The sequence below is a fragment of the Mesoplodon bidens genome (assembly GCF_964165515.1).
Source record: "Mesoplodon bidens genome assembly, chromosome: 9".
In the NCBI taxonomy this organism is placed as follows: Eukaryota; Metazoa; Chordata; class Mammalia; order Artiodactyla; family Ziphiidae; genus Mesoplodon; species Mesoplodon bidens.
The window spans coordinates 84744480-84772107 of NC_138166.1; the positions used below are offsets into that span (position 1 = coordinate 84744480).

The 27628-nt window shown below is 43.1% G+C and overlaps 2 protein-coding genes across 3 annotated transcripts in view; both read left to right on the forward strand.

The window, feature by feature from the left end:
* On the forward strand, window positions 1-27076 carry CPA4 (carboxypeptidase A4; the record flags this gene model as incomplete). Of its 2 annotated transcripts, XM_081244701.1 has the most annotated exons (11): window positions 1-68; window positions 9997-10078; window positions 10510-10644; window positions 11884-11986; window positions 16493-16599; window positions 17893-17997; window positions 18765-18875; window positions 20028-20118; window positions 21548-21747; window positions 22858-22942; window positions 26937-27076. In XM_081244701.1, the coding sequence occupies 11 exons, from the start codon at window positions 1-3 to the stop codon at window positions 27074-27076; spliced, it is 1227 nt and encodes a 408-aa protein (XP_081100827.1). The 2 variants fall into 2 exon arrangements, with proteins under 2 accessions (XP_081100827.1, XP_081100828.1); XM_081244702.1 differs by lacking the exon at window positions 11884-11986 and having other exon boundaries at window positions 16498-16599.
* Window positions 21659-27628, forward strand: part of CPA5 (carboxypeptidase A5) — a gene marked incomplete at its 3' end in the record, with an annotated part of 50104 nt that continues 44134 nt past the window's right edge. Inside the window, 3 exon segments of the mRNA XM_081244699.1 lie at window positions 21659-21747; window positions 21858-21917; window positions 22858-22942.

Below are 27628 nucleotides of genomic sequence, written 5' to 3' on the forward strand. Positions count from 1 at the left end.
ATGAAGTGGATACTGTTCTTTGGGGATCTTATTGGGTCCAGCATCTGTGGCCAAGAAAAGTTTTCTGGGTAAGTTCCTTTTGGACTTATTATTACTTTGTTAGTTCAGAGATATGGGAACCAAATGGATTTGGAAATGAATGGCTGATTATACCTCAAGTGGTATGGTGTTGGGAAGGAGGACCTGGACTCCTGTCCCAACTTTGGCCTTGTGTCATCCTGGGTCAATTACTTCTCTCTCAGGCTCAGCTTTATCTGTGATATCAGGGCTAGGTGGTCTCCACAGTCCCTCCCCAGCTCCCTAATTCCTGCCAATTCTTTTCCTTCCTAGTTCTTATTTGTAAGGTCAGTTTCAGGCACTCCTACTTTCTTACTCCTATATTATGAATTACTAAGAATTACCAGAAATTGTTTCTATTTCTGCCATGCTTAAGGGAAAACCTGGGTCATAGGCTTTTTGGCTTCACCTCTCTGTTAATGGTTAAGGTTTGGTGGAGCTTTCCCGTCAGCGTTTGGCATATGGGGATTTGATAGGTCTTGCCTAGACATAACTATGAAAAGTGACGTGCAAGGATACACCTGTACACTGTGTGTGTGTGCATGTGTGTGCACACACATGCACATGTGCTCCACTCAGAATTCCTTGAGGTTCACAAAAGAGAGAACATTTGGGAGGTAGGAGAGATGAAAGGATGGCATGGTACCCTACTAGAAGATGGGGGTGATGGAGTCAAGATGGCAGTGTGGGAAGACAAGGGAGTACATTTCTCCCCACAACTAGGGCACCTGCCAGACACTGGTGGGGGACCTTGATGCCCAAGAAGATGGGAGGAACCCCCAAGCAAACGGCTGGGGGTCAGGCTGAAGCTCCTGCAGTGGGAGCTCCAAGTCTGAACCACTGGACTAACAGAGAACCTCAGATCCCAGGGAATATTCATTGGCGTGAGGTCTCCCAGAGGTCCTCATGTCGGCACCAAGACCCAGTTCTACCCAACAGCCTACAAACTTCAGTGTTGGAAGCCTGAGGCCAAACAGCCAGTAAGACAGGAACACAATCCCACTCAACAACAACAACAAAAGAGACAGCAAAAGAATAAGTCACAGATGAAGGAGAAAGGTAAAATCCTACAAGACCAAATAAATGAAGAGGAAATTGGCATTTTACCTGAAAAAGAATTCAGAGTAATGATAGTAAAGATGATCCAGAATTTCGGAAATAGAATGGAGGCACGGATTGAGAAAATACAAGAAATGTTTAACAAAGACCTAGAAGAACTAAGAACAAACAAACAGAGATGAACAACACAGTAACTGAAATGAAAAATACACTAGAAGGAATCAATAACAATAACTGAGGCAGAAGAACAAATAAGTGAGCTGGAAGACAAAATGGTGGAAATAACTGCTGAGGAGCAGAATAAAGATAAAAGAATGAAAAGAATTGAAGACAATCTCAGAGACCTCTGGGACAACACTAAATGCACCAACATTCAAATTATAGGGGTCCCAGAAGAAGAAGAAGAAAAAAGGGTCTGAGAAAATATTTGAAGAGATTATAGTGAAAAACTTCCCTAATGTGGGAAGGGAAATAGTCACCCAAGTCCAGGAAACAAAGAGAGTCCCATATAGGATAAAGTCTAGGAGAAACACACCAAGACACATATTAATCAAACTAACAAAAATTAAATTCAAAGAAAAAATATTAAAAGCAGCAAGGGAAAAGCGAAAAATAACATACAAAGGAATCCCCATAAGGTTATCAGCTGATTTTTCAGCAGAAACTCTGCAGGCCAGAATGGATTGACAAGATATACTTAAAGTGATAAAAGAGAAAAACCTACAACCAGGATTATTCTACCCAGCAAGGATCTCATTCAGATTCGATGGAGAAATCAAAAGCTTTTCAGACAAGCAAAACCTAAGAGAATTCAGCATGACCAAACCAGCTTTACAACAAATGCTAAAGAAACTTCTCTAGGCGGGAAACACAAGAGAAGAAAAAGACCCACAAAAACAATCCCAAAACAATTAAGAAAATGGTAATAGGAACATACATATCGATAATAACCTTGAATGTAAATGGATTAAATGCCACAACCAAAAGACACAGACTGGCTGAATGGTTACAAAAACAAGACCGATATATATGCTGTCTACAAGAGACCCACTTCAGACCTAGGGATACATACAGACTGAAAGTAAAGGGATGGAAAAAGATATTCCATGCAAATGGAAATCAAAAGAAAGCTGGAGTAGCAATACTTGTATCAGATAAAATAGACCTTAAAGACCTTACAAGAGGTGAGGAAGGACACTATAAAATGTTCAAAGGATCAATCCAAGAAGAAGATGTAACAATTATAAATGTTTATGCACCCAACATAGGAGTACCTCAATACATAAGGCAAATGCTAACAACCATGAAAGGGGAAATCGGCAGTAACACAATAATAGTAGGGGACTTTAACACCCCACTAACACCAATGGACAGATCATCCAAACAGAAAATAAATAAGGAAACACAAGCTTTAAATGACACAATAGACCAGATAGATTTAATTGATATTTATAGAACATTCCACCTGAAAGTGGCAGAATACACTTTCTTCTCAAGTGCACATGGAACATTCTTCAGGATAGATCACATCTTGGGTCACAAATCAAGCCTTGGAAAATTTAAGAAAATTGAAGTCGTATCAAGCATCTTTTCTGACAACAATGAGACTGGAAATCAATTACAGGAAGAAAACTGAAAAAAACACAGATACATGGAGGCTGAACAGTGCACTACTAAATAACCAAGAGATCACTGAAGAAATCAAAGAAGAAATTTAAAAATACGTAGAAAGAAATGACAATGAAAACACGATGACCCAAAACCTATGGGACACAGCAAAAGCAGTTCTAAGAGGGAAGTTTATAGCAATTCAATCTCACCTCACGAAACAAGAAAAATCTCAAACGATCCAACCCTACACCTAAAGCAAGTAGAGAAAGAAGAACAAAGAAAACCCTAAGTCAGTAGAAGGAAAGAAAGAAAGATCAGAGCAGAAATAAATGAAAAAGAAACGAAGAAAACAATAACAAAGATCAATAAAACTAAAAGCTGGTTCTTTGAGAAGATAAAAAAATTGATAAACCCTTAGCCAGACTCGTCAGGAAAAAAAGGGAGAGGACGCAAATCAATAAAATTACAAATGAAAAAGGAGAAATCACAACTGACACCACAGAAATACAAAGGATTATAAGAGACTACTACAAACAACTATATGCCAATAAAATGGACAACCATGAAGAAATGGACAAATTCTTGGAAAGGTACAATTTTCCGAGACTGAACCAGGAAGAATTAGAAAATATACACAGACCTATCACAAGTAATGAAATTGAAACTGTAATTAAAAATCTTCCAACAAAAGTCCAGGACCAGATGGCTTCACAGGCGAATTCTACCAAACATTTAGAGAAGAGCTAACACTGATCCTTCTCAAACTCTTCCAAAAAATTGCAGAGGGAGGAGCACTCCCAAATCCATTCTACGAAGCCACCATCACCCTGATACCAAAGCCATAAAAAGATATCACAAAAAAAGAAACTTACAGACCGATATCACTGATGAACATAGATGCAAAAATCCTGAACAAAATACTAGCAAACAGAATCCAACAACATATTAAAAGGATCATACACCATGATCAAGTGGGATTTATCCCAGAGATGCAAGGATTCTTCAGTATATGCAAATCAATCAATGTGATACACCATATTAACAAATTAAGGAATAAAAACCATATGATCATCTCAATAAATGCAGAAAAAGCTTTTGACAAAATTCAACACCCATTTATGATAAAAACTCTCCAGAAAATGGGCATAGAGGGAACCTACCTCAACATGATAAAGGCCATATATGACAAACCCACAGCAAACATCATACTCAATGGTGAAAAACTGAAAGCATTTCCACTAAGATCAGGAACAAGAAGGATGTCCACTTTCGCCACTATTATTTAACATAGTTTTGGAGGTCCTAGCCACGGCACTTGGAGAAGAAAAAGAAATAAAAGGAATACAAATTGGAAAAGAAGAAGTAAAACTGTCACTGTTTTCAGATGACATGATACTATACACAGAGAATCCTAAAGATGCCACCAGAAAACTACTAGAACTAATCAATGAATTTGGTAAGCTTGCAGGATATAAAATTAATACACAGAAATCTCTGACATTCCTATACACTTAAAACACAAAATCAGAAAGAGAAATTGAGGAAACAATCCCATTTACCATCACAACAAAAAGAATAAAATACCTAGGAATAAACCTACCTAAGGAGGTGAAAGACTTGTACTCAGAAAACTATAAAACACTGATGAAAGAAATCAAAGATGATATAAACAGATGGAGAAATATACCATGTTCTTGGATTGGAAGAATCAGTACTGTGAAAATGATTATACTATCCAAAGCAATCTACAGATTCAGTGTAATCCCTATTGAGCTACCAATGGCATTCTTCACAGAATTAGAACAAAAAATTTTACAACTCATGTGGAAACACAAAAGACCCCAGATAGCTAAAGCAATCTTGAGAAAGAAAAACGGAGCTGGAGGAATCAGGTTCCCCAACTTCAAACTATACTACAAAGTGACAGTAATCGAGACAGTATGGTACTGGCACAAAAACAGAAATGTAAATCAGTGGTACAGGATAGAAAGCCCAGAGGTAGACCCATGCACATATGGTCACCTAATTTACAACAAAGGAGGCCGAGAACATACAATGGAGAAAAGACAGCCTCTTCAATAAATGGTGCTGGGAAAACTGGACAGCTACATGTAAAAGAATGAAATCAGAACGCTACCTAACACCATACACAAAAATAAACTCCAAATGGATTAAAGACCTAAATGTAAGAACAGACACTATAAAACACTTAGAGCAAAACATAGGAAAAATACTCTTTGACATAAACCACGGCAAGATCTTTTTTGACCCTCCTCCTAGAGTAATGAAAATAAAAACAAAAATAAACAATTGGGACCTAATGAAACTTAAAAGCTTTTTCACAAAAAAGGAAACCATAAACAAGACGAAAAGACTTCCCTCAGAATGGGAGAAAATACCTGCAAGTGAAACAACGGACAAAGGATTAATCTCCAAATATACAAACAGCTCATGGTGCTCAATATAAAAAAAAATAATCCAATAAAAAAATGGGCAGAAGAACTAAGTAGACATTTCACCAAAGAAGACATACAGATGGCCAAGAGGCACATGAAAAGATGCTCAATATCACTAATTATTAGAGAAATACAAATCAAAACTACAATGAGGTATCACCTCACACCAGTCAGAATGGCCATTATCAAAAAATCTAGAAACAATAAATGCTGGATTGGGTGTGGTGAAAAAGGAACCCTCTTGCACTGTTGGTGGGAATGTAAATTGATACAACCACTATGGAGAACAGTATGGAGGTTCCTTAAAAAACTAAAAATAGAACTACCATATGATCCAGCAATCCCACTACTGGGCATCTACCCTGAGAAAACCATAATTCAAAAAGAGACATATACCACAATGTTCATTGCAGCACTATTTACAATAGCCAGGACATGGAAGCAACCTAAATGTCCATCAACAGATGAATGGATAAAGAAGATGTGGCACATATATACAATGGAATATTACTCAGCCATAAACAGAAACGAAATTGACTTATTCGTAGTGAGGTGGATGGACCTGGAGTCTGTCATACAGAGTAAAGTAAGTCAGAAAGAGAAAAACAAATACCGTATGCTAACACATATATATAGAGAATCTAAAAAAAAAAAAATGGTACTGATGAACCTATGGGCAGGGCAAGAGTAAAGATGTAGACATAGAGAATTGACTTGAGGACCCAGAGGGAGAGGGCGAAGCTGGGGCGAAATGAGAGTAGCAGCCACATATATACACGACCAAATGTAAAATAGCTAGCTAGTGGGAAGCTGCTGCATAGCACAGGGAGATCACTTCAGTGCTTTGTGACCACCTAGAGGGGTGGGATAGGGAGGGTGGGAGGGAGACGCAAGAGGGAGGGGATATGGGGATATATGTATGCATATGGCTGATTCACTCTGTTGTACAACAGAAACTAACACAGTATTGTGGAGCAATTATACTCCAATAAAGATCTATTAAAAAAAAAAAAGGCTAGGTATCCTGGCCAAGGCCACTTAGCTGGTAAGCAGGGAAGTTGGAGCAAAACCCATATGCTTTTGTTATGACACAAGTTAATCTCCAGATAGAATCCTGTATTTCACTGATCTGTCTATATCTGTTAGTTTACTCTCCATTATACTATCTGGCTAAGGGGGCTTTGGAATTGTTTATTGAGGTAATTATATGTGATTGAGTAATTTTTATGATGATGACTTCTGTTCACACCTGGTCTCTACTGCCAAATAGCTCAGAGGGTTTAGGCATAGCAGGTGGTCAGGGAAGGAGATTTTTCCACAGGCAGCTCAGCAGTGTGTAATAACTATGCTTGCTGCCATGTGGGCTGATGCATAGAACTCTCAGGCTCTCGCTGCTCCTATTCATGTGGCTGAAAAATCTTTCTTTCTCAGGATACAGACTTCTCTTATAAAGCAGCGGACACCTGGGTTGAGGCTTCTTGGCTGAGCTCTGGAGTGCTCACCATAGGCGTTTGCACAGAAAGGACTGTGTGCCTGAGCAAATTGCAGATGGTTTTAACCAATAGTGTCATCCTTACCCCCAAATCTGTTCTTGCCTCATAGTAGGGAACCCAGCAAAGGTGGCGGAATTCTTCCTGAGGTCCACAGACATGGCCTAGGCAGCCAGCTTGGTGAACATTTAGAGCAAGGGGGAGCTGGCCTCTGAGCATTCAAGTGGTTGGGAAGCCAAGATGCAGGTTGGCTTGGAGGGGGAACAGTGCTGATGGAGATGAAGATGATGGTTTCTCCCCCCACCACACCCCCTAGTCTCTGTTCATTCCATCTAACTCACCTACCTCCCCAGTCTCTCTCACTCTGCTGGTGTCTTCTGTCCTGGGCTTCACTCATCTTAAGGATAGGATGGTGACCAGGATGCCTAAAGGTGCACAGCAAGCATAGAACAGGAAGTAGTTGCAGAACTTGTAACATCAGCAGTAACTGGTTGGCATTTAAGAGTTCTGTGGAATCACCTCTTGTGGTGGCTTCTAAGCCTGGCTGGGGATGCAGGTGAGAAAGGCACAAAGAACAGGCCACTTGGCTGCCCACGTGTTAGAAGGGGGAGAGATAGAAGCTCAGCACCAAGGTGACTATTGACTGTCCAGAACATGGGACACATGTGAGGGTGACTGAGAGTGGATCACTAGCCATTGCACAGTAGCAGCTGGCCAGCCCTGGGTATTGGAGAGTACCAGAGTTAAGAAGAGCTCTAGGAGCACGTACCTGTGTGGAGTAGGAGGGGGGGTGAACATGGCAACCTGCAAACCCCAACATGTCCCCCTTCCCAGGCCAATCTTCCATCTTCAGAAAGAGCTTAAGGTCTGTGAAAAGATTTCCAGATGGTGGAGATAGGTTGTGTTCCACCACCCACACTTTCAGGAAGGCGTTTTCCAAATAGAGACAAGGACAGTGAGGGCAAGAGAAAGGCTGCTCTTCACCTGGCACCCACTTATGTTCTCTCTGTTTCTAGATATTGATGGGCTTATGTTCATGAGAATAACATAAGATTCTCCCCATGCCCTGCCACCTTTTAGCACCATCTGAAGACTGTTGCTAAGGTTGTCTGCTCTGGTTGGGGAAAACCTCGTGGGTAATGGGAACTGGTCCTAAAGCCTGGGTGGCAGATTGGCTAGGCAGGTAAAGAAAAGGGCTGGACATCCAGGCAGAGGGAACAGCATGTTCAAAGGCATAGAAGGGCAAAGTATATGGTGAATTCGGAATTTCAGTGAGGCTGGAGCCAAGAATGTGTAGGAGGGAGAGGTGGAGGAGAGACAGATGGGGAAATACTCCATTCTGCACCAGCCTTTCCGCCCTGTCTCTCTGCATGCTGCAGATGTGTCTTTATCCTTTGGAGCTGGGTTAATTAGGACATGATGAAATGCACTGTGGTTTTAATCATCATCTGGGCCAGTTAGATTCACTGTGTTCCCTTATCATGAACAGTGCCCAGGAGTATGAAAGTTCTGTTGTGAAGTTATCACTTTGGGAGAATTAAAACACATGCTGTGGATGAATGTGTAACATGATTTTCATACTCTTAAGAGCTCCTTATTCTTATGTTTCTCTTTTTTTTCCTCTTCCTGTTCCTTCTCTCTCCTCTTTCTCTTTGTGATTACTCAAGTCAGTGCTGTATTTTACCGATGCCTCATTTTGCTAACAGAGATGCCAGTGCACAGGCACTTTCCAGAACACCCATTTTTAAGATGCCCCTTTTTCTGGGGTATTGAGGGTGAGTTGTGACAGCATGAGTTCTGCGTATGGGTCCTGGTACTCAGCCAGGAGGAAGGACTTCTCTTCTGTTTTCAACCTGTTTCTTTTGCAAGGCTGCTTGCCTGTGTCAGGGAAATGGTGGTTTGATTCCCCATCTTTGCAGGGCTGCAGTCCAACACCTAGCAAGCCTGTTGGGTTCAGGCTGAGACCCGCCAGCCAGTGGCTTCTCCACCATGGCCTCAGCAGCTCCCATGGGATGCAGTTGGCTGCCCACGTCCGAGAACCCTGTGGAGACCGGATGAGCTGGGAGAAAGTGAGGCTTCATCAATGGCGTTTCCTTCAGACCTGCCACCTGCAACAGAAGCAGCTCTGAAGTGGACCTTGCCTCCTTGATGCTAGCCTAGACCCCACGGAGATCCCCCAGAAGCTCCCAGAACAAAGTTAAACTCTGAGAGTCCTTCCGGATTGAGCCAGTTTTCTGATGAGGAGATGCTGATCTGCCACATGTGGCTGCACGTTTAGCTCCCTGTGACAGAACCATTTTCTCTGTCAACAGGTCCTTCAGCCCACAGCCCTCTCCAGCAGCTTTTCCCGCATTCATTTGTGTCAAAGGGATGACGCATGTGACAGCGTTGAGTGTGGATTCATTCGGGCCGTCACCTAGCAACGGCCTAATGGCTCTCCTGGCTTTCTGAGCCGGCCCAGAGCACAAAGGCAGCTTTTCAGGCTCGGCCTTCTCCCACCCACACACAGGACTTCAGGGGCCGTAGTCTACCCCTGCTGCTGCTGCGGGAGCTAAATGGTGTATAGGAAACAAGTGCGGGACAAACAACAAAGGGGGACTCGGGACTGGCTGGCTCCCTTCTGGTCCCTATCAGGGCCCCTTAGGGAGGATGAATCCCGAGTTCAGCCCCAGCACCGTGCATTTGTATAGGGTTCTGGAGCTGGAAGGGCCCGGGAGAGCACCCAGCCTCTCCCCTCTTTGCTTAGAGGAAAAATAACTAACCTTCCAAGGATGGAAGGTCTATTCTCTTTTCTAGCTCTTTCCAGCATGGACATTTAGCCAGAGTTTCAGTCCTAGACCCTGACAGTGAAGAAGTGCTTCTTTATGTCTTGAGTTAGCTTTGCGTGTAACTCAGGAACATTCCTTTCTGCAAAATATATATGTTTTTCATTATAAAGTAATATGACCACATTACAGAAAACAGATACGAGGGGAAAAAAGTAAGTCATCCATAATCCCATGACCCGAACATAAGCACTGTCAGCATTTGCTATATTTCCGTTGTCTGTTTTTCTTCCAATGCATCTGCTTTTTCCATACTTGCAATCATGGCATACATACAATTTTGTGTCCTGCTCTTTCACTTAATATTTCCCTTAAAGTTATACCATAAGCACTTTTTCATATTTGCCACGTAGTCTTATTTTTAATGGCTATACATTATAACCAAAGACTAGACCATTTCCTCTCATTCGGCCCAGTTATGTCTGGGATAGTAGGCCTGAGGTTTATTTGCCAGCTGAAAGCTCACCATTATCTTTTGCTTTTTTTTCCTTTCTCCAGGGACCAAGTTTTTAGGATTAATGTCAGAAATGGAGATGAGATCAGCAAACTAAGTCAGCTAGTGAATTCAGACAACTTTAAGGTACCTAGTTCTCCTTCTCTTGGGTATCAATTAACTTTAGTGGGAGAAGACTCTTGCAGCACTGGCATTGTTATTCCTGAAGAGTTTCTGTGTATAATCCTGTATTAGTCAACATGCCTTTATACAATTGAGAGGGTTGGTCGGGGAGAAGTGCTGTAGATCACAGCAGTGCTGTCCAGGGAGATGAGAGGCCTCAGCAGTGGGCTCCATCTTTCTATCTGCATTGACTTATTACTTCTTGGGCTTTGCCAGGTATTGCCTGCTGGGCAGGCCTGACCAGATAAAATTATGAAATGGCGAAGTTTGCCCTTGTGCAGAATCCAACCCCTCAGGGATCACCAAGGCTTTTGGCAGTTGTTCTAGAAGAATGAGCTCATTGTGCCTTTTACCTGAACTGTCCTTTAACCTGGTTTTACTTCTGTTCTCTTCAGCTCAACTTCTGGAAATCTCCCTCTACCTTTGGTCGTCCTGTGGATGTCCTGTTCCCTTCTGTCAGTCTGCAGCCAGTCAAATCCTTCCTGAAGTCCCAGGGCTTAGAGTACTTGGTGACTGTTGAAGACCTGCAGGTGGATAGGCCAAGGTCCCTCACTGGTCTTGCATAGGACCAAGCAGCCAGAGTGGACTTGAGACATTTTCAAGTTCTGGTCTTATTCTTCTCCATTTAAAAGTTGAAGGCATTGAAGTATATGGAAGTAAAGTGCAGTGACTTGTTAGAGGAACATGTTGTACTAGAAGGGGCATACATGGGTTAGGAAACCAGCCAGATCTGGATCCAAATCCTGATTTTGCTAACTGCTAGCTGTGTGACTTTGGACAAGCTGTTAACCTCTTGAGACTCTGTTTCTTCATCTGTAAAACGGTAGTAGTTATACCTACTTCATACAATTTATTGAGAAGATTAAGTGGCTAAATGTACATAAAATGTCTAACAGTGCCAGGTGCCCCACAAGTATTAAGTCCCTCTCCCTTTTCTCATTTGAAGTCAGGAGGGAAGAACAGAGTTTATGGTGGGTAGAAGGTGGGGCCCCAGTGAGGAGGTGCTGAAGACCAGTCATAAAAAGCATCCTTTGGGAATTCCCCGGCAGTCCAGTGGTTAGGACCCCACACTTCCACTGCAGGGGACATGGGTTCGATCCCTGGTCGGGGAACTAAGATCCCATGTGCTGTGCAGTGCAACCAAAAAAAAAGCATCCTTTGAGAAAGGGAGAATGTCACCAGCAGCCCCCAGCAGAGGGAACATCACTGCCTAAGCCAGACACCAGCCTCATGAGCTGTATTTGAACAGCAGGGCAGTGTCTGGCTCATGTTCTCTCCTTCACTGAGGTGGGTTGTGGACTAATTGGTGATTTGGCCCAGGAGTTTCCTGATGGTGTGAGCAGCTGTGAGCTTATTAATCATCCTCACATGTCACAGACATCTGCCAGGAACCTTCAAAGTATGAGTGGTTGTAAGAATTTCTTTGTTTCTGAATGGTTTCCCAAGCTGGGTATTTCAGAGGCACTGGATACCAGATGCAGACTGATGTCTAGAGAATTTGTGGTATAGAATAACTAAATAGCACATATGTTGCTTCCAGGAAGTAAGTAGGTTTTGAATGAGGTGATGTACATTGGGCTCCAAGAAGTAAGATTATATAGATATGTGGAAGAAATCAGACCCCCTTTTACACCTTGACATTTGTGCTTCTTGATATGTGTGCCAAGGGTGCTGCCATCTTGGCCAGCACATGTCCCAGGATATGGTGGAAACAGCATGAAGCTCCATCCCCAAAGGATCACTTTCTAATATTGCTGTGTCTGTTTTAGGCCCTTTTAGATAATGAAGATGAGGAAATGCAATACAATGAAGGTCAAGAACGGAGCAGTAATAACTTCAACTATGGAGCCTATCATTCCCTGGAAGCTGTAAGTATTTCAGAGCAGGTTAAGATCAAGGTCATTGGCCTTTTGGGTTTTGTAACCCCTTTCCTTACTTCCAGGAGGTATTAGTCCCTAACACAGTACCCCTACCCTGAGGGGTTAAAATGTGTACACTTCAATTCTTTTCCTTTTTTTTATTTTTAGAATTTTATTTATCTTTTCATACAGCAGGTTCTTATTAGTTACCCATTTTTCAATTCTTTGTTTGTTTATCTCCCACCAACACCTAAGAGCATAGTGAAACACAAACTGAACATTTTCTCCCACGTGCATCGTTCTTTTCTTAAGCAACCCCTCAAAGAAAACCATGAAATAATTGCAATAATTTCCAGTCCTTGTAATTCAACCTTCTTATACCCCACCAGAATCCCTGTATTTTATTCACTCAGATTAATGTGTTTCTTATCCCAGGCAAATAGACAAGTGATTATTTCCAAGGTTAACCAAATATTTCCACTCATTTATCATGACTACTTATAACGTATATTTATTCCATAATGCGTTTTGGTGCTGTGTTTAGTTAGAAATCACTTATTTAGATGACTGACTTTCAAGGTAAGCCAACCCTTCAAATGAGAAATTTAGAGCAGAATAATTTAATATGATATTGGAATTTGAGGAACCAAGAAGGACTGGAATGGAACTGAATCACATAGCATACGGTTTTCTTAGGTCCCTCAATGTCTTCTTCCTTAGTCTGGAGACTTTCTACTAACTCAGGAACACACCCCAAATCTAAATTGGTATTCTTCCTATAGCTGAATATATGTTGTTCTTTATATCCAAAGATAGAGTTCTTGGCATGCTTTTCCTGAGGCATATACTTTGAATTACTTTTCTTCTAGATGAGGTTTTTTTCCAAGCTTGACCAAATATTTCCCCTTCTTTCCCAGGACTGTCAGTAGCTTTGTTTAATGTGTACACTTCCAGCCGCACTGCCCCTTGATCCCTCTTGTGACCAATGACATACAGCTGCAAAACACCTGGATAAAGTTAGGAGTTCAGTCCAGGGCCATGGACGAAAGCAGAGCGAAGGGCCCACACAGGGATCAAACCCATGATGTTAGCCTCATTAACATGGGGTACTCCCTAGCTGAGCTAACCAGTAGCACATGTCACCCCGGATTCTGGAAACTCTATCCCCTCACCTGCCTGCTGCAGGAGCCTCACTTTCCCATCCACTCACTTTTGTTCTCTGGCTTTAGGTATCATTGTCATCTGGCTTACAGCCATCTATCATTCCCTGCAAGGCCTTTTGCTGTGGGTTGGTGTACCATCTCCCTTCTGACTTGTTCATATTCAGTTTTTTTTAAAAACAGCTTTTAAGAGCTCTTCCACAATCACTTGGGCCTTCTTAGGTCTCTAAAGGGAATTTCATGTTTGTCTCTGCCAGGTTTCTAGTTTCAGATCCTTTGTGTGTATTGTTGTGGTTGCTGTTATTGTTGTTAGTTTTGTGGGTAAGTTTTCCCCTGATGTTGACAGTGTGAATTTGCACCCCTCATCTGGACACAGCTTGGTGTTTTAACTTTTCTTGGGTGACTCTCTTTCCTCTCACGACTCAGGGCAGGCATCTGACGTTCTAGGGTCAGTGGGTAGAGTTTCCAGGCCCTTTGCATGGCCAGAATGACCAATTCCCAGCTCTCAAGTTCCAGCTCCTTGCCCCACACAGGGTCCATTGCCCTCTACTCCTATTCCTGGTTGCTGTAAACGCTTGGTGCTGAAAGTAGGTATCTGGTTCTGGGGCTTCATCTTCTGCCCTTTACTGTGTTACCTTGTTCCCTCTTCATTTCTGGCACCCACAATTTTTCCTTTTTTTTGGCTTTTAAATTTGGCTGGGACTCATTTTCATTGTATTTTATCTGGCTTGCCTATATATTTGGGACGTAGTTTCTTGCTTCTGCTCAATCTGCCATAATGGCTGCAAGTCTGATGAATCCTTTAAGCTCGATTTTATTCTATATTGATTGCACATTTTCGTTCTTGGTAAAGCTCCTTCTTTCAATTTTAAGATCTAAACAGAAATTTGTTTATTTCCTATTTCAACCCTCAAAAGGTTTGAACAACTAAGATGGATGAACTCTATTTAAATCAAACTTTTTTTTTTTTTACTGAAAGCAAATGGAAGCATTTGTAGCCATGATTTATACAGCTCTTCACGTGCCCTCTCAAAGCCTTTGAAGAATCATTTCCAAAGTGGGGTGCTTGTACGGCAGGGTGTAAGCAAGATGGTCCACTGGGATGGAGAAATAAACTATTGCAACTTCTATTTACATTTCTACATATATTTGTATTTATTATTATTTTAAAAATAAATTTATTTATTTATTTTTGGCTGCATTGGGTCTTTGTTGCTGCGCGTGGGCTTTCTCTAGTTGCGGCGAGAGGGGGCTACTCTTCATTGCGGTGTGTGGGCTTCTAATTGTGGTGGCTTCTTTTGTTGTGGAGCATGGGCTCTAGACGCGTGGGCTTCAGTAGCTGCAGCACGTGGGTTCAGCAGTTGTGGTTTGTGGGCTCTAGAGCGCAGGCTCAGTAGTTGTGGCACATGGGCTTAGTTGCTCCGTGGCATGTGGGATCTTCCCAGACCAGGGCTCGAACCCGTGTCCCCTGCATTGGCAGGCGGATTCTTAACCACTGCGCCACCATGGAAGTCCTGTATTTATTGTTAACGCAACAATTTTTTTAACATCTTTATTGGAGTATAATTGCTTTACAGTTGTGTATTAGTTTCTGCTTTATAACAAAGTGAATCAGTTATACATATACATATATCCCCATATCTCTTCCCTTTTGTGTCTCCCTCCCTCCCACCCTCCCTATCCCACCCCTCTAGGTGGTCACAAAGCACTGGGGCTGATCTCCCTGTGCTATGCGGCTGCTTCCCACTGGCTATCTGTTATACATTTGGTAGTGTATATATGTCCATGCCACTCTCTCACTTTGTCCCAGCTTACCCTTCCCCCTCCCTGTATCCTCAAGTCCATTCTCTAGTAGGTCTGCATCTTTATTCCTGTCTTGCCCCTAGGTTCTTCATGACCTTTTTTGGTTATTTTTTAGATTCCATATATATGTGTTAGCATACGGTATTGGTTTTTCTCTTTCAGACTTATTTCACTCCGTATGACAGACTTTAGGCCCATCCACCTCACTACAAATAACTCAATTTAATTTCGTTTATGTCTGAGTAATATTCCATTGTATATATGTGCCACATCTTCTCTATCCATTCGTCTGTTGATGGACACTTAGGTTGCTTCCACGTCCTGGCTATTGTAAATGGAGCTGCAATGAATATTGTGGTACATGACTCTTGTTGAATTATGGTTTTCTCAGGTTATATGCCCAGCAGTGGGATTGCTGGGTTGTATGGTAGTTCTATTTTTAGTTTTTTAAGGAACCTCCGTACTGTTCTCCATAGTGGCTGTATCAATTTACATTCCCACCAACAGTGCAAGAGGGTTCCCTTTTCTCCACACCCTCTCCAGCATTTATTGTTTGTAGATTTTTTGATGATGGCCATTCTGACCTGTGTGAGATGATATCTCATTGTAGTTTTGACTTGCATTTCTCTAATGATTAATGATGTTGAGCGTTCTTTCATGTGTTTGTTGGCAGTCTGTATATCTTCTTTGGAGAAATGTCTATTTAGGTCTTCTGCCCATTTTTGGATTGGGTTGTTTGTTTTTTTGATATTGAGCAATGCAACAATTTTTGTTTCTATTTTTTGTTTTATAATGTACATAATATACTTGTGTGGTATTATATATATTCATGGTGCATACTGAATTTTTTTTTAAGAAGATGTTGGGGTAGGAGTTTATTAATTTATTTTATTTATTTTTGCTGTGTTGGGTCTTCGTTTCTGTGCTAGGGCTTTCTCTAGTTGTGGCAAGTGGGGGCCACTCTTCTTCGCGGTGTGCGGGCCTCTCACTATCGCGGCCTCTCTTGTTGCGGAGCACAGGCTCCAGGCGCGCAGGATCAGTAGTTGTGGCTCACGAGCCTAGTTGCTCCGCGGCATGTGGGATCCTCCCAGACCAGGGCTCGAACCCGTGTCCCCTGCATTAGCAGGCAGATTCTCAACCACTGCGCCACCAGGGTCGCCCAACTGAATTTTTTTTTTTTAACTGATGGAGAAAGTGATAAAAAAGTTTGGAGAGCAGTGCTTTTTAAGAACCTTGGCTAAATGGGACCCTTGCTAATTATTGAGCCTAGTATTCTGCAAAGGGCCACACTGTTGGAGCAGTATCTGCACAAGTCTCTCTACTCTAGTTTAATGGACTATAATTTTGTGGACAAATAAAATGTGTTTTTCTCTAGAAAACTGTAGAAACGGATTCTTAGGCAGTTGCTTAAGAATAAGCATTCCATGCCAATAATATTGACAACCCCCAGGTTAGGGGACTGTAAAAAATCATTAAGATCAACAAGATAAAGTTCACATATACCCACCCAGAGCTGAACAAATTTTTTAAATGCTCCTGTGTTTACTTTTTCACAGTTCAAATTTACCATGAGATATACAGCATTGCCAGAGATTTTCCTGACTTGGCAAGCAGGGTGAAGATTGGGCATTTATTTGAAAACCGGTCAATGTATGTACTGAAGGTGAGGCCCCATGCACTTTGAAGGGCCCAACTGGACTCAGGCTCCTGGTTCCTTGTGTCCAAGATTCAGCCCTCACACCTCGGAAAGAGGTAGCTTTATAGACCTCCTTGACTTTAGGGAGGAGGGTGAGGTGAGGAGACATCTACCCGGGTTCGAATTTGGTCTGACAGAGGGCCCCCTGCTTCTGCCTAATGTGGGGGGAGTTAGTAGGAGCACATTGCATTCCAAGTTTTGGCTGAAAGGCAGAATCAGGAAGAGGTGGGAGGCGGTTAGTGTTCCAGAAAGCTCTCAGATTGGCCACAGTCTTTTCCCTCCATTCCCATCTTCTGTAAATATTAAGACAAATTGGGATGGGCCTAAAAATTCTATTCTGCTTATTTTCCTTATTGGAAAAGCAATCTAGGAAGCTGATTTTAGGGTTGATGTAGTTTTAAGCCCAGTCTATGATCCTTGGCTGCATAAAGCCTAATTTCCAGATATTTCTAACAGATTTCAGGTCTATATTGGCAAAAGAAGTAGAGAATTTATGGCAGTGACATAAATTACATAAATAATCCAGCCAAATGAATAAAAAGGAATTTGGAGATACAAACCATGGAACAAGTGATGGTGCCTAGAATTTGTCAAACCCTTGAATCCATACAGGCCCCGAGGAGCCCAGGTTTATAGCAATGGTGAAATTACCAGTGGGAGAAGACCTGGCATTGAGCTGGTTGCTGTAAAATAATCTACATAAATTTAGATTATTTGCCAACTGCTGGAGACCCTTGCTTCATTAGCACCAAGCTCTGACCCAAGGGGGCCCCACACTAAAAAGCAGCAGCCAGAATTCATTTCATGCTGTTTACAAAGAGCTATAGTGAACCCTCCCGTTCTTCATTTTAAAACTGATTTCATTTATTGCCTCAAGTAGAACAGGCTGGTTCATGCACTTTTGTGTCTCTCTCTGTTGGGCTACCATTTGAGGTCTTTCAAGAGGCATAATAGTATCTCTAATCACACGGGCATTATAATTCACAATAGCAATTGTTTCCCCTTCCTATTTGCTTCCAACCTTGAAGTGGCTCAAGCTGCCCAGAGCTGCAGTGCTGCAACTGGGCCCTGCCAGCCAACAAATTAAGCTCCCTGGTCACAAAGAAGCCCGATAAAGGGATGGTGCCCTCAGACATTTGGTCTCTGAATGATCTTAAATGGATTAAATGAATAGGGGCGAGCTGAGAAGAGGAGAGGAGAGGTGAGCGGAGACGCAGGCAGGCAGGAGGGTCATTTTCTGGCCTCTTTTTCCTTCCACAGTTCAGCACTGGAGAAGGTGGGCAGCAGCTGACCATTTGGCTGAATTCAGGTATCCATTCCCGGGAGTGGATCTCACAGGCCATGGTGATCTGGACCGCAAGGAAGGTCATGTTGCCTTGTATTAGCCCAGAATTCTGTTGGGCCCGGATTGCCCTGCAGCATCCCACACAGCTAGACCCTGGAGATGAGATAGGAAGGCACTATGCACAGACATGATAGGCTGGGGGGTGCCTTTTCTGATTGGAGAAGGAAAAGATCAGAGCCCCATAGTCAGGCCACTGTGGCTAAATGACAAAGTGCATTCATAGCAGCAAGCAAGCTAATGAGCTGCAGAGGTGGCCCTAAAACACTGACCCATAGTCAGTCCCACAGGAAGGGAGCAGGGTCTTCTCAGTAGCAAAGCTCAGGTAAGCTTTACCTTTAGTCCCTTTCAGGCCCCTCAGACCCTCAGGGACCTTATGCTATCTCCATGTCCCTCTGGAAAGTCTACTTTAAGCCAGCGCAGGTGGAGGAGGGGTGGTGCAAGTGGAGGATCCATCTTCCCTACCCCTAGCATGGGGAGGGGGTGTGCTCAGATTCCTAATAACTATTATGATGTGTGGCTCTCTCCTCCCCTGTTCCTGCCCCCTGGAAGGAATGAATAAACAAGGCAGCCCAGGACTCATTGAGGTTGATGTCATCAGGCAACCATGTTTCCCCAGGTTTTGAAGTGCTCTGTGGGCTTTGCAGAGCGCTGCCTCTATGACGGTGGCAGGGAGGCTGCAGAGGGTGGATGCTGTTCTAGGAGTTGGGCATCTGGGGAAGATACACGGACTTAGACCTAGCAACCCAGCCTGCAGGGCACAGCTGACAAGCTCGTTGTCTCTGCTTAGACTGTATCTGATTATGGGAAGGATCCAGCCATCACCTCCATCTTGGAGAAAATGGATATTTTCTTATTGACTGTGGCCAATCCTGATGGATATGTATACACACAAACTCAAGTGAGTAATACTGACAGAATAGGCTGGGTTTGGAGTTAAGACTATTTTGTTGAATTCCTTGCTTTGCAACTAAATAGTTGTATGACCTTAGAGAAAACTTCCACAAAATGTGCACGTTAGGAGCTTCCTTGGGTCTCATTTTCCAGTCATTCTCTGAGCTAAGAGTCACCAGGGAATATTTTTTTCTTAGAGAGAATAGTCTAATGAACTCCCTATTATGGATCTTGAGCAATTATCAACACTTTACCAATCTTCTTTTCATTTCTTTCCCTCCCACACATTTTTCCTGATGTATTTTAAAGCAAATCCCAGACATAAGGTTACTTCATTCAAAACTTCTTTAGTATTCATCTCTAGCTGATGATAATTAAAACAACAAACAATATACCACTATCAACTGTAAAAAATTAATGGGAGTTCTTTAATATCATCTGATAGCTCTAATTATCTTTAAACTGTCTTTTGAGACAGTTTGTTGAAATCAGGATCCAAATAAGGTCTGTACCTGCATTTGGTTGTTATGGCTCTGCAGGCTTTTTTCTTCTACAGTGGTACCCCCCCGCCCCCCCCCCCATATCTTTTAAAATGTCATTCATTTGTTGGAGAAACCAAGTAAATTGTCCTGTAGAATGTGTCACATTCTGAATTTGCCTGATGGCTTCTTTGTTCTATGTCATTTAATTTATTCCCTCATCTCCTGTATTTCCTATTCACTTGCGGTCAGATCTATATGCTTGATTGGAGTCAGGTTAATTTTTTAGGCAAGGATAAAATAGTTGCCGTGCACTTCCTATCACATCAGTGATCACTGAGGCCCATAATGTCCATTTGTCCCACTTTTACCGAAGCCCAAAGTTATTCAGTGGACTCAGATGGTGTCAGCCTGGGTCCCATCAGGGCATTTTGGCGAGGTCCTTTTCTCTGGGCCAGAAGGGCTAAGCCTCCTCTCTCTGGGGCATGAGAGGAGACTCCGCAGTTAGTGAGGGCTGAAGCCCCGATGATCCTCCAGATCTCTGGAGTTGCCTCCAGAGCTGCAGGCAGCTTGTCCCATCCATGGTGCCATCTCCATCATAGTCCCCCAAAGAAAACCTTCACCTCTCCTGTGCCCTGACCCATCTCTGAATGTTGTTCCTTCCTTGGTGAATTTTTCTGAACCGATTATGGAGGAAGACACAGTCTCGAAATCCTGGAAGCTCCTGTGTTGGTACTGATCCAAATAGAAATTGGAATGTTAGTTTTGCAGGTAGGCGGGGGAGACAGTTTTTAAATCCTGCTACCCCTGGGTAGCCTGGTCCACAGGCCTCTGAGCTGGCAGTGAGGGTGCTAGTTTCCAGGCTAGTTCCATTGCTGGTTCATTGAGAAACTTGGGTAAGTCCCTTATTCTCTCTATGTATCATTTTACTATTATTATTATTATTATTATTTGTAATTTTGAAAGGGAATGGCTGAACAATTCCTGTCCTCCTCAGAGAATGCTAATATTTTAAAAACTATTCTATCTTAGATATATAAATTCATGGGCCTGCTTTGTACCCCGGCCATCCTGGCTTCTGGGCAATACCGGATGGGTGGAAGGGCTGTTGGTGGCAACTCAGAAGAGAGCAGTTAGCACTGTTACCCCAACAGGCAAGATCACATTGTGAGGATTAAACTACAGCAGTTTACCCTTAGATGTGTAAATATGAACCTCAGCTCTTTGATGTGATGGAAAGAATGAGAATTAGGAGTCCTGGGTTCTGAGTTCCAGTTGTTTAAAAATCATCCCCACAATAGTGCCAACTATGTGCCAGGTACCTTCCCATGTATTATTTATTTATTCTTCTGACCTGGAGACTGAGTTTTCTTGTCTGAAATGAAACAATTGAAGCTCAGAGACAATCTCAAGAGCACATGGTTGATAAGAATTAGGATCTAAACTCACTTTTCAGTTTCAAAGCCCGAGAGTTCTCTTTCAATATTCAGCTGTACTGATGTTTTGTTTTTAATGTAATGTTTTAATGCAATATTTTAATGTAATGGTTTTAATTTTCTTACTTGCATAGAAATACTACAAAAACCATTGGGGGAAAAATAATGTGACTGTGGGAAAGGAGCTGATACAAATGTGGGAATTGAGGGCATCAAAGTTAAGTCACAACAGGGGTGGTTTCACACATACACCAGATACCTTAGGGGCCTATATTGTGAGGTAATACAGAAGGCAGTAATTCTAAATACCTGTCAAATAATCAAGAGATTTTAGCCACAACAATAGATTATTTTTGGCAGCACTTGGCCATTAAGATCTGAACCAAGAGAATGAGTTGACACCAGAATAAATGGAGTCATTTTCATTATTAATTGGTATTCATATTAATTATCTAGAGTACTTATTAATTGACAACTCACTGTCAAGTATGATATTAATTATTTATGACAGCTGTTGGTGATACAATACAAGGTCAGCTCTCTCCATTTAGAGGAGTCCTATCAGTTTTCCTGCTCAGGTGTGGCAGATCCAGCACCCCACTGCCACACCCTCCCCGCAATTTACACACACTATGGGCCAGATTCTCAGGGAGAAACTAGTAATGGCCTGCCTATGCCTTCTCCCCCTCCTCTGGGTAGAGTACCCTGCATTTCTGTTTCCTTAGCCTATGGGTTAAGGTTTCTGCTTGGGCCACCCCCCACAGGAGAGGGAGCCAGTGACAACCCTTGCTCTGAAGTGTACCATGGAGCCCACGCCATTTCAGAAGTTGAGGTGAAACTGGTGGTACATTTCATCCAAGAACGTGGGAATTTCAAATGCTTCATCGACCTGCACAACTATGCACAGCTGCTGACGTATCCATGTGGGTACATGGTCAAAAAGGCCCCGGAGGCTGATGAGCTGGTAAGCGGGGCTGCATCCAGCCCTGGGCATGCTTTTCCCCTGGGTGCTGCAAAGTCCAGGAGCAGGGCTTATTTCAAGAAGCCCCAGTATTCTCTCTCTGTTCTTTGCAGTGTGCCATCAGGCCTACTGGGAATAGGAAGAAGATGATGCCTCTTATTTCTGTGTTTGCTGTGAGTTCCAAGAACCACACCCAACCCTGTCTTTCCTTCTCACTTGTTTTTCTGACCAAAATGTATTGCAGACCCACTGCTTGCCAAGAACTGTGGGTAGCATTGTGGTGGGCAAGGGGGAGGTGCTCCTCACTTGGTGTAAGGTAGAGTTTAAGTAGGGTGTAGGCCACAGCCTAGGGGTGCTCTGGGTCACATGCAATGACTCACCCCAGGATGTGAGCAGGCACTTAGGGTGAACTGACTGGAGTAGGGCTGGCATCCACAGAGTGACTGCAGGCCTCTCTCTCCACGCTGGTCTGCTTGAGTGTTCCCCTCTGCCCGGGGCCACAGCTAGCTCACACGCCTCCCAGCAGATGCAGCCCCACCCAGGGCTGGCCAGGTGTGGACTAGATTCTGCTCTCAAGGAGGTGCTCTGTGTAGGGCACATCCATATATGGCGTCCCTGTCTCCACCTCCACTCTGGCAACACCTAACTCTTAGAAGGTCTTCTCTTGAACATACTTGCCCTTCCCTCATGTTCATGAACATGACATTCCCTTCCCTCAGGATAGGTGAAGATGGTGGTGCCTTTATTAGATTTCTAATGGGCTGGTGAGCAGCCTTCCAGACCTATGAAGAGCTTGAATACAGCTCCTCCAATTTGTGTTTATAATATACATACTTCAGAATGCTTATCTGGTCTTCTTCCACCTCTCTCCTTACCCCCTGCCCCAAACTGGAAGTAAAGAACTGAGGATAAGAGAAGGAGTTGGAGGAACCATACTATTTCCCTCACTTCATAGTCAGGCCTTTGCTCTGGCTGGTTGGGAAAGAAGGAGACCAGGAGGGAACATTGGGGGTGGGGTCGGGAATTTTTCAAACCACTGCAGTACAGAACAGCTGAGGAATGTCTGGCTTCAGGATCCATTCTTTCTCACTCTGATGATTTCCCCACTCCTAGGATGAGGTGGCAAGGTGTGTAGCCAAAGCTCTGGCTTCCCTGTCGGGCACTGAGTACCAAGTGTGTCCTACCTGCACCACTGTCTGTAAGTACTCACTGAGTTTATTGGTTATAAGGAAATGCTTTGAGAGGATACTTGAAAAGGAGCGGGAGAAGAGCTGCAAGTCAGCCTTCCTACATTGTAGTCTTTTTTTGTTGTTAGTGATAAGCTGAATTTATGTCAAGTCTGTGTGATGGTAGCTGTCGCGTGCGGCCATCTTCATCAAACTGTGGTGGTGGTACGGCGGGTAGAGGGGAACCCCTCACCTTCCTGTCCAAAATGAACACGTGTTGAGCATAACAGGCTCAGGTTAGGGGTTCCCCCGACAATCATTAGCATTGAGCTGAAAAAACAAAAACAAAAACTCTACCAATACTTCAGACCTGAAGATGGTCTTGAGGCTCATCACCTACAACTCAACCCCAATTTGAGGAAATACCCTTGTTTTGGTTTCTCACTGAAGTGTTTCATCTGAGCATTTCACTCTATTCCTGCTGAGATCCTTCCAGTTCCCTTATTCTGTGAGTCTGATCTTTAAATTTTTAGATCAAATTGAAGGATATGATTATTCTCCAAGGCCCTATCTATAAATGGGAAGCAGAAACAAAAAATGTGGGAAGCAAAGCTCCTTTCAAGCAAGTGCCCTTCTTTTCCCCTCCTGTGCCTCTTCTGTAAATAGTCTTCCAACAGTTGGTCCACCCTCAAAGCCCCTGCAAACTTGTTGATAATTCTTTCCTTTCCCATACTGTAACTTGCTCTCCTGTCCTACCTATTTCGCCCTCAACTAGCTGTTCCCCTCAGTCTTCCTCTTCTGCGAAGATTCTCCAACCCACCTCTTGGGTCCTCCTCTGTACTCTGATCTCAGCACTCTTGTCTGTGTTTCACATGCCACCAAGCTGCATAAAGCACTCAGCATGATGCTGGTGGTTGTGTTGCTAATTGCAGCAACAATCCAGTAATTACTCATGGTTTATTATTACTAGTGTTGTTGAATGGGAGCTCCTCAGAGAACAAACACATCAGGAGAGGTTCTCCACCCTCTAATTAGTCAGAACTGAGTCCTACGCCAAAGAGAGCTAAAGGAACTTGGCAGGAGCCTTCTGGGGAGGTCCTCTCAAAAGATCTTTGTGGGTCACCAGGGTCCTGGCTTTTGGGTCAGATGCCAGTTTAAAGAATGGCCTTTTCCTCCCATGTCAAAAACATTCTTCTCCCCAGCATAAGCTGTGCCAAAATTAAGAGATACTCATCAGATTCCTCCAGCAGAAGAGGAGAAAGGCTCTTCTGAGCATTGTCCAGGATACATAATATTTCCTACCTCTTTCAAGAGCCCATCTTCTGTATTTTTTTATAGACTTTGTCTGCCCTCCTTTCTTCCCCAAAATGAAATCAATTTTTTGTATAAAAGCACTCTAACTCCCTGGGTTATTGTATGTGTTATATAAGTAGTTGACATTTGTCCCTTCAAGTGCTGAACTTTTCCTTAGATTAATCATTTTAGATGAAAATAATTCTAAAATGGGTTTTCACACTTCCCTGCCTTCTTAAACAGAGTATGTAGAAGAGATTTAAGCTCCGTTCTTCATGACTGAGTGGCCTTCTGAATGTCAGTTGTTGTATCTTGAAGGCCTTCTGTGCTGTACCGGACTGTTCAATCCTTTTGCTAAACAGCGCAGCCTGTTTTGCTTCTTTAACTCTTGTGTCTGCTTTTTAGAGTTTTCATGTCTCCTTCCTCAGGCCACCTTCCTCTAGCAACCCTTTCCCCTCCTCTTCACTGATTCTGATCTACTAAGGGCTTGGAAACAAGTTCATTGGGCTCGTTTAGCTCATGGATAGATTTTGAGTATTAAGGATGTTCATGACAGCATTGTTTATAGTCACAAAAGACTGGTAAGCAACTAAATGTTCATCAGTAGAGTGCTGGATAAAAACACGTTTGGTGCATTACTACAGTGAAACACTATGCAGCCCTTAAATGAATGAGGTGGATCTGTATGTGCTAACGGGGAATAATCTTCAAATGTTAATTGAAAAATACAGTGTATAGAACAGTGTTATTAGTATGTTCCCATATGTGTTTTTTCTTTTTTAAATAAATTTATTTATTTACTTATTTATTTATGGCTGCATTTGGGTCTTCGTTGCTGCGCATGGGCTTTCTCTAGTTGCGGCGAGAGGGGGCTACTCTTTGTTGCGGTGCGTGGGCTTCTCATTGCGGTGGCTTCTCTTGTTGCGGAGCACAGGCTGTATGCATGTGGGCTCAGTAGTTGTGGCGCAGGGGCTTAGTTGCTCCATGGCATGTAGGATCTTCCCGGACCAGGGCTCGAATCCATGTCCCCTGCATTGGCAGGTGGATTCTTAACCACTGTGCCACCAGGGAAGTCCCCCATATGTGTTATTTTTTTTTTTTTAAAGAGTAGGTAGACTTAGCAGGGACCCAAGTAAAGTGAAGTTCATGAACCTGATCACTTTGCTCAGCAGAGGTCTTGGCCCTTTCCTGAATTTAAAATTTGTTCTGAAATACTTGAGCTTGCCATGTAAATAACTTCTGGAAACTTCTGGTGCCATTGCCTGTTTTTTTATTCATCATTTTTCTCAGTGTAGAGAAAGGCTGTGGGAATTACATAAGAATTTCAGAGAGTATAGGAGAGCCTGTTCCATAACCTCTGGGAGCATGTAATTGCAGCAGAAGCAGCATCTCTAGAAAATCACAAATGGTATCATGAGAAACAACCCTTAGGAACAATGGAAAAACAAAGGGACCCATATTTTCATTTAACAGACATATATATAGTATATATATATTATATAATAAATGGACCCCAAGTCGGTTGAAGAAAGCACGGGCTTTGTCATCAGATGGATTGGGTTTAAATTCCAGCCTTGCCATTTTCCATCTATATTTTCTTAGATAAACTATTCATTCTGAACCTGGATTTTCTCATCTGAAAAACACGGACAGTAATACCTACCTCATTGGCTTCTTAAAGATTAAATGAGATCATAAATGTAAACTTTACAGTATGATGACTGGCTCATGGTAGATGTTCAACAAATGATAGCTGCTATTACATTGTTATTTTATTATTCAGTATCATCTACACTTTGCACTTTTAGCCAGTTTCTTCTCTAGTAGAGTTTTGACTGGAAGAAGCAGGAAAACAGGCCTCTTGCCTTTCAGCAAAGGGAAGTCCTAAGGGCTGTGCTTCTTTATCTCTGTGTATCAGTTATCTCTTGAGATGTAAAAAACTATCCTAAAATTTAACAGCTTAAAACAATAAACATTAATTTTCTTACACAGTTTCTGTGGGTCAGGAACTCAGGAGCTTCTTATCTGGGTGGCTGTGGCTCAGGGACTCTCAAGATGTTGCAGTTAAGGTGTCTTCCAAGGCTACAGTCATCTAGAGGCTTGATGGGGCTGGAGGATCTTCTTCTCAGATAGCTCACTCAGATGCCTGGCAAGTGAGGGCTAATTACTGGCAGTGAGTTCTTCACCACATAGACCTCTTTATAGGGCTGCTTGAGTGTCCTTACAACATGACAGCTGGCTCCCCAGAGCCAGTGATCCAAGAGAGAGCAAGGCGGAAGCCATGATATTTATCACCTAGCTTTGAAGGGCACACACTTTCATTTCTGCAGTCTCCTGAAAAACAGGTCAAGTTGGCCCTGTCCAGTGTAGGAGGGCACAACACAAGGATGTGAATACCAGGAGACAAGGATCATTGTGGCTATCTTGGAGGCTGCCTACCACACTCTGTAAAGATTTGCTTCCAGTGACCTGAAGGAGTCTACACAGTGAGTTGGTGACAAGATGGAAATGAGGATTTAAAATCTCTTGGATTGAGACTAGTGAAGACCCTCATGGTGCAGGACAGTCTGAGACACAGGGATCAGGCCAGTGTTTATGTGTTGTAGACCTGATGACTTTCAGAAATAACTGTAGATCCCTAAGGAACCACAGGTGGGCAGAGCTCCAGGCCCCTTCCCATCTAACCCTGAAAGGAACTAGGCTTCAAAGGTGTGTTCTCTTTTGACTTAACAGATCCAGCTAGTGGCAGCAGTGTTGAGTGGGCATATGATAATGGCATCAAGTATGCATTCACTTTTGAGTTGAGAGATATTGGGCACTATGGCTTCTTCCTGCCAGCCAACCAGATCATCCCCACTGCAGAGGAGACCTGACTGGGGCTGGAGACCATCATGGAGCATGTGCAGGACAACCTCTCCTAGAAGAGAGCCCGCTCTGTCTACATTTAATTATCCACATGCACACACACACACCGAGGCCACTATTAAAGGGAGCTTATTCCTTCACACGTGAGTCAGAGCCCTCTGGCTTTGTAGAGAACACAGGTCAGCCCCTCCCCAGCCCCCTTCCTTGAAGTTTGTGCATTCTGGTGGTGTGCTTAGAGAAGCATTTCTGCCACCCTGCTGTATTTTGGTCCTGCTGTTTCACTGAGCCCTTTGTATGCCTTTCCTTCCACATAGCTGGGTGGGCAGGCCACACTTGGGATCAACCCTTCCTGGGTGGCCTGTCTCTACCTCATTTTTAGAATAAAAGGACATGTGAAATGGTTCTGTAGCCTCTTCCAATCTAGCCACACCCATGATCTTGCTTTGGTGGGGGCCCCAAGGGAAGTGCTGTGGGAGATAATGTTTGTCTTTTAGATTGGTCTCGAAGATGACACATAACTTCCTTCAATATATCTCACCTTTCTTGAACATATTTTTCTT